The following is a 7,500-nucleotide window of genomic DNA, read 5'->3' on the forward strand; positions in this document are numbered from 1 at the left end:
TTTCTTATGATCATTACATTCATAATCATGAATAGAAAGATCAGAATATTAAGAATGAAAATGTTAGGAATGCTGCTGTATTGTTGCACTGTATATAGTATTTCTAAATCATACAGTCTCAATGATTAATGTCTATTTATATTGAACCTACATACTTCTGAAAGTGTTTCATGCTTAATTATACACGGAAAGCAAAATACAAAATACTTACCTGGTATGAGGCAGACTGATAATAAAGATCTAACTCAGTTATTTACACTTAAAAGAAAATTGTAACATGCGCATAGAACTATATATTTTCCTAATGCTGAAGATAGAAGGAATTATCTTTAAATATATTTAATCTATATGTGCTTGTTAAAAATCAAAATACTCCATTAGCAAGTTCAGAGAAAAGATTATAGAAAGTCCATGCTAGGTTCAATATAATCTGTAATGATTTTTCCCCCCTCCAATCTTTACCCATTACCGCATCAATAGACCTGAAGGGTAAATAAGTAATGTCATTGTGTACCAGATGATAAATAAATTACAAAATTACATCTAAATAACAAAATTACATATATATTCAAGGAAACAATTCACACTTTGCAAATTAAAATATAATAATTCTTAACAGATGGAAAGCCCATTCTTCTGTATTACAGCTGAATATCATATAAAATACATCCTATTCAATTTGTCTTAATATATGCACACACTTCTATCTACAAATCTTAAACACAAACAAAATACAGATATTATATTGAAAAGGCTTGGAATTTAAAAGAACTCGTTATACAGAACAACTGAGATTTATCAGCATCCATGAAATGAAGCAAAAGATGAAAAAGAACAAGTAGGAAAAATATACAAGTGTAGACAAGTTTCCATTTCTAACCACTAAAAAAATATCAATTATATTGCAAAGGAGAAAGAAGAAAGAAGAGGGAATTTACTGGTATAGTCTATTTAACTATTCCTTCTCTTTTCTAGTTTACATTTACTCCTCTAATCTAATTTCTTTGACAAAAAAGTCAAATAAATAACTGAATAGCACACTGAATGAAAGAAAGAAAAATATAAATCTATTGTCATCTATCTCGTAATGTGCATGTAAGAATGCATAAATGTTTTCGTATACATGCAAACAGACTTCAAGAAAGTACAAAATAATGGAAGAATCCACTCAGTAATATAAAGATTTCATATAGTTACTTTCAAAATATAAACATAGTATGATCAATGCCTTAAAATCTTAATAATCAAACACATTATTTTTAGCTACAAACACAGGAATCTGATTGTTAATCAGCATAAACAGAAAAAATAACCTCAAACACATGTCAGATTTTAAAAAACAACCTTATCTCTCAGTAATAATAACAAACTTCTTTCATAACCAAAAATTTAATTTGCAATAATACCAATGGCAACTTACCTGTTTACTTGCCAGAGATACCTGGAGACAAAATAATATCTTGGTAAGACTTCTTTTTTAGGGAGGGGGACATGTTTATGGAAATGTGTATATAGATCACATTTCAATGAGGTGGAGTAAGAGATCTGATGTCTAAGCAAGTAAAGATTATAAAAGGAGAAGGAAAAGGTTGCAAAAGGAGGAAAATAAATATATAAACAAATAAACAGAAAGAAAGAAAACATCCAAGCTCATCTCCGCCCTCCCCTGTCTCTCTCTATCGTCTTTAAAAAATTGTATATTCGTATAGTTACTGTGCTTTATTTGATCTGACAATGATCAATTGGAAAAACATACCTATTCCCAAAAGTGCCTCACACATGGCTTAAAAAACAGCTTTATAAGAAAAACAGAAAAAAGAAGAAAAAAATGGGATCTCTAAGATAATCATACTTTTTAAATATTCCCTGTTGCTAGATATTAGTTGACTGCTAATGCTTAACCCATTGGCGACAGGTATAGAAAACTAAAAAAAAACTCTACGCTCTGGCAAACCACCGCAACGCGCCGACTTTGAGCGCGTGAATTCGGTACATCAAGCCGAATCATTGCCTCGGAGCGCTTTGGCGCGCCGCCGCGGCGGACAGCCGCACGCCACATTTCGAGTGTATTGTTATGACGCCTATAGGCGTGACCCGTCGCCATTGGGTTAATGATCTGAAATGCATTTGTTAACATGAAAAAAGTTAAATGACAGACTATACAAGATCAAGAGAAAAAAAGTGGATGGATGGATGGATGGTGTACTGGCAGCAAAATATCATGAAAAGTTACAATCACTCAAACCACGGGGAAGATGGAATTAATTTTAAATGTGAAAGGCACTACTGTTATTAAGTATTAATGATTCTCATTAAGGTTCATCATTATATCACACACAGTGTATAAGAATTAAATATCAAATTCAAGTACAATAATGATAGGGGGGTATGTTACTACAACTGCCAGCTAAACTTGAGAAAGAGAAAGGAAAGGACAAGGGATTAAAAACAATCATTAGTGTGCAATTACAAGAACAAAAACATGAGAAAGCACATTCATCAAATCAATACACAAAAAAAGCTATAAAGCTGTTAGTTCTACACACTCCAGCACCTTAGCAAAAGCTCAATGTTAAGAGAAGAAAAATATACAGATATATATACACAAACAGATATATAACACACCTATAACATTTACAGGGAAGGGGGAAAAAATCTCAATAATTTCCCAAATCTAAGGTTATATATCCCCCTTTGCATACACATACAAAAGCACAACAGCCAACGTACCCTCTCTATAATGGTGTGTTTGGTGGGCATCATCAGGAGCACTGCACCAACAGTCTTGGCCACCACCCAGCCATGGAATTTGGCCAGGGTACGGCTGTAGACCTCAGAAGTGACACTTCCCAGCCCATTCTCATCAGGGGCTTTATGGAGCTCTGAGAGGAACCCAGTGATGAACTCTGGAGGAATAGGAGGTGGTGGTGACAGGTTTCATTCTCGTGGTGTTTATTTCTAATCTTCTCAGTGGGTGGGGTGGGGGTGAAGGGGGGGGGGGTTAAGTCTTCATCATCATTGGGGAGCTAACACTGGCGGGAGCACAGAGCTGCAACCACCCTCCTCTTCCACCTACGAGGGTCCCTCATGGCGAGCCACCAGGCAGGGGCCCAACCCATCTCTAGTTCCTCACGACAGGTTTGATCGATATGCCCAAGCCATGACTTCCTCAGTTGTCCCACAGGCCCCCTCCACCCAAGGTTGTCTCGAACAGAGAACCTAGTGGGCAGGGTCATCCTGTGGGAACTGAGCCACGTGGCCGTATAGCCTGAGTTGGCGATCGTGGATTGTGCAAGTAACAGGTCCTGTACCGGTCTCACAGTGCAACCGTTGGTTGGACACATGGTCCCGCCAACTGTACCACATGATCTGGCGCAAGGATCTGTTACAAAAGGCATCAAGACGAAACGCCAAAGCACAAGATAGCATCCAGGTTTCAATACCATAAAGTAAAACTGGCAGTATCAGGGCCTTGAAGACATGTAGCTTGGTCCTTCTGCACAGGTACCGGCATCTCCAAATACTCTTGTCGAGAGATTTCATGACCCCTGCTGCCAGGCCAATCCGTCTACTGACTTCCTGGCCTGACAGCCCAGAGTCATGAACTGCACTACCGAGGTATATAAAACTCTCTGTGACTTTGATGTTTTCACCGCAAGCACGTATCGACTGCACAGGGTCTCCTAGTAGGCCCCCAAAATCCTGGATCTTGGTTATGGTCCAGGAGACCTCTAGCCCCAGGGGTTTCGATTCATTGCTAAATGCATCAAGAGCTGCCACTAGGGTTTCCAGAATAGAATAGCAACATCATCAGCAAAGTCAAGGTCTGTAACCTTGATATTGCCCAGAGTTGCTTTGGACAGAAGCTCTATCCAGTATCCAGTCCATGAAAGTATTGAAAAGTGTTGGTGCAAGAACACAGCCTTGCCTCACACCTTAACTAACAGGGAAGAAGCTCGACAGGCCCTCACCACACTTTACAGCACTTTCAGTGCCTGTATACAGGTTCGCTATTAATCCAATAATCCTTGTTGGAATTCCTCTTAGCCTCAGGATCTCCCAGAGTGATTCGCAATGCACCATATCAAACCCCTTCTTGAGGTTAATGTAAGCTACTAGCAGCCCACGTCCAAACTCACGATGGCACTCTACTCTCGAAATGCCAGGATGCGGCCTATTGTGGACTTACCAGGAGTCAATCCAGATTGCTTTGGCCTCTGGTGCCTCAGCAGGTGGTCTCTGATATGTCTCAGTAGGATGTGCTCGAGTACCTTGCCTGGTACACTGAGTAGTGTAATGCCTCGGTGATTGCTGCAATCCCACTGATCCCCTTTCCCCTTCCAGAGAGATGAACACACCCCTCAGCAGGTCAGGGGGAATGGTACCAGAGATGGCAGACTGGACAGCATGCAAGCCCTTTGCCATAGGTTCTCCACCAGCCTTTAACCCAATGGCGCTGGGTATAGAAAATAAAAAAAAACTTTACGCTCTGGCGAACGGCGGCAGCGCGCCGACTCTGAGCGCGTGAATTTGGTACATCAAGCCGAATCATTGCCTCGGGGCGTTTTGGCGCGGCGCCGCTGCGGACAGCCGCACGCCTCACATCGTGCGTATTGTTATGACGGCGATAGCCGTGACCCGTCGCCATTGGGTTAAGCCATTGCCACCAGGGAGAATGAATAAAAAATGGGGAAAATGCGGTGCTCATTTTTTATATTTTTTTGTGAAATGTCTCAACACATTGATGGCTCTGCCTTACCTGATTTCACCTTTCCTTGAATTGGCAGGAAAATGTATTTTTTACTAGTGCTATGAATATCAATAATTATTATGTTATAAACATTAGTAATAGCAAAAAAAAAGATAATGTAAAATCTTTTCGTAAATTAAAGAAAAGGGTAAACGGGCGAGACAGGCAGTACTTGTAATTGCCTTATTGGTGATTTAGTACAAGTGTAGCCATCTAAGTGTAAAAACAATTAAACAAGTAAACTCACAGTGGGCATGGCATGGATGTAAGTGACATGCCTGTCGTGAATGGGTTAACAGTTCAGCTTGAATGCTGCAAACACCTGCTGCTTTACCACTCTTCAGCTTGGAGATCGCCCCCCTGACTTCAGTTAGGGAGGGTGGATCCTCGCTGATGGGTGGGTCTGGCAGAGGAATCTCAACATTACCTGCATCCATGTTAACTGTTGGTGGATCAACCTGATACAACTGCTCAAAATACTTAGCCCAACGCACACGCACCTCATCAGGATCTGAGATTATCTGGCCACTTGTTGAGTGGACTGCAGTCGTCTGTGAGGAGGGCTAGGAGTTCAGCTTTCTCAGGGCTTGGTAGGCAGGATGAAGGTCATTTACTAGGAAATGGCTTTCGACCTCCTCTGCAAGATTCCTGATAAACTGTTCCTTAGCCCTCCTCAACAGTGACCTAGTCCTGCACACCAGAGAACGGTGCAAGTTGCAATCTCTTGACAATCAAGCCGAACGACAAGCATCTGTGGCTTCCAGTGTCCTCTGCGAGATGAAATTCTGTCTTGCTCTTAAAGTCTCCCAGAACAATGCTAATATCTTGCCGAGGACAACGGTCTGTCACAGATGCAAGTTTGGCGTAAAACATCTCTTTCACCTCAAGTTTATATACATCTGTAGGAGCGTACACAGCAATAAGAGACATGAAGACAAATGTAAGCTTCAGTCTCAATACCATAATACGCTCATCAACTGGAGTGACCTCAACTACCGAGGGTTGAAGTCTGCTGGAGAAAGCTATGGCTACTCCCTGGAGATGGTGGCCATCGCTGCGGCCCGACCAGTAATAAGTGTAACTATTTACACTAATCGTGCCGCTGCCAAGTCTTCTCACCTCCGAGAGAGCAGCCACCTCAACTCTAAGCTGCTTTAATTCCCTCTGTATAGTATATGGAATCCATAAACACATGCATTTTATAAGACTATTGCAAGGAATGGGGAAAATTGGGGAAACCTGTAATCAGAAATGACATTATATTATTTGTCATAGACAATGCACAAATGGCTAGCAGTAAAACCTTTGGGCTGCTGTAACCATTTACTCTTTCTACATTTCTAATGCCACTAACACTTCCATATAAATACCATCCAGCACTGTGATTGATGCCTTTTCCTTGTGAGTGTGAAGCTATTGGCCTTCTTGGTGAACCTGTCCTTGGGCCACTCACTACTTCTTAACCCAATGCCGCCAGGAAAATGCTGTGCTCATTTTTTTTTTTTTTTTTGTGAAATGTCTTTCGACAGTGGCTCTGCTAGTGCTTAGCAACAAAGGAGTCAATTAGTACACCTTGCACCATTACCTGATTTCACCTTTCCTTGAATTGGCGGGAAAAGTTTTTTTTTACCACTGCTATAAATATCAATGGTATTATTTTAATTATAGACATTATAATTACTATAATGTTATAAACATTAGTAACAGCAAAAAAAGATAACGTAAAATATTTTTACAAATCAAAGAAAAGGGTAAAAGGGCGAGACAGGCATATATACATATATACATATATACACATATATGCATATATAAATATATATGCACATATGCATATATACATATATATACATATTTGCATATATACATATATGCTTATATACATATAAATACATATATGCTTATATACATATAAATACATATATGCATATATACATATAAAAACATATATGCATATATACATAAAAATACATATATGCATATATACATATACATATATGTATATATACATATATATATACATATATGCATATATACATATACATATATGCATATATACATATATATACATATATGAATATATACATATATATACATATGCATATATACATATATATACATATGCATATATACATATATATACATATATGCATATATACATATATATACATATATGCATATATATACATATATGCATATATATACATATATGCATATATACATTTAACCCAATGCTGCCAAGGAAAATGAAAAATAAAAAAATGGGGAAAATGCTGTGCCTATTTTCTATATTTTTTGTGAAATGTCTGCCCATAGATGGCTCTGATAGTGCTTAGCCACAAAGGAGTCAATTAGTAGACCTTGTGACCTTATGTGATTTGAATTGGCGGGAAAAATGTATCTTTTACTAGTGATATGAATATCGATGGTGTTATTTTTATTTTAAACATTATAATTATTATAATGTTTTTCAACATTAGTAACAGCAAAATAAGATAACGTAAACTATTTCGTAAATCAAAGAAAAGGGTAAACGGGCGAGACGGGCAGACTCATAACTGGATCATTGGTGACTTAGTACAATTATAGCCATCTATGTATAAAAACAATCAAACAAGTGGGCATAGCAGTTGTCTACACCTCGTACCTGTCAGCACAGGGATATATACATTTAGCATATATACATATATGCATATAAACATATATGCATATATGCATATATGCATATATGCATATATACATATATATACATA

General features: G+C 38.4%; 1 protein-coding gene across 1 annotated transcript in view; it reads right to left on the bottom strand.

The window, feature by feature from the left end:
* Positions 1-7,500, bottom strand: part of LOC125035117 (ceramide-1-phosphate transfer protein-like) — a 24,458-nt gene that overhangs the window by 1,421 nt on the left and 15,537 nt on the right. The window contains exons 5-6 of the mRNA XM_047627288.1: positions 2,731-2,906; positions 1,421-1,441 (exon numbers count right to left, since the gene is read on the bottom strand). Coding sequence (XP_047483244.1) covers positions 1,421-1,441; positions 2,731-2,906 — 197 coding nt within the window. The remainder of the gene's footprint in view (positions 1-1,420; positions 1,442-2,730; positions 2,907-7,500) is intronic.

Source organism: Penaeus chinensis, chromosome 19 (assembly GCF_019202785.1).
Source record: "Penaeus chinensis breed Huanghai No. 1 chromosome 19, ASM1920278v2, whole genome shotgun sequence".
Lineage (NCBI taxonomy): Eukaryota > Metazoa > Arthropoda > Malacostraca > Decapoda > Penaeidae > Penaeus > Penaeus chinensis.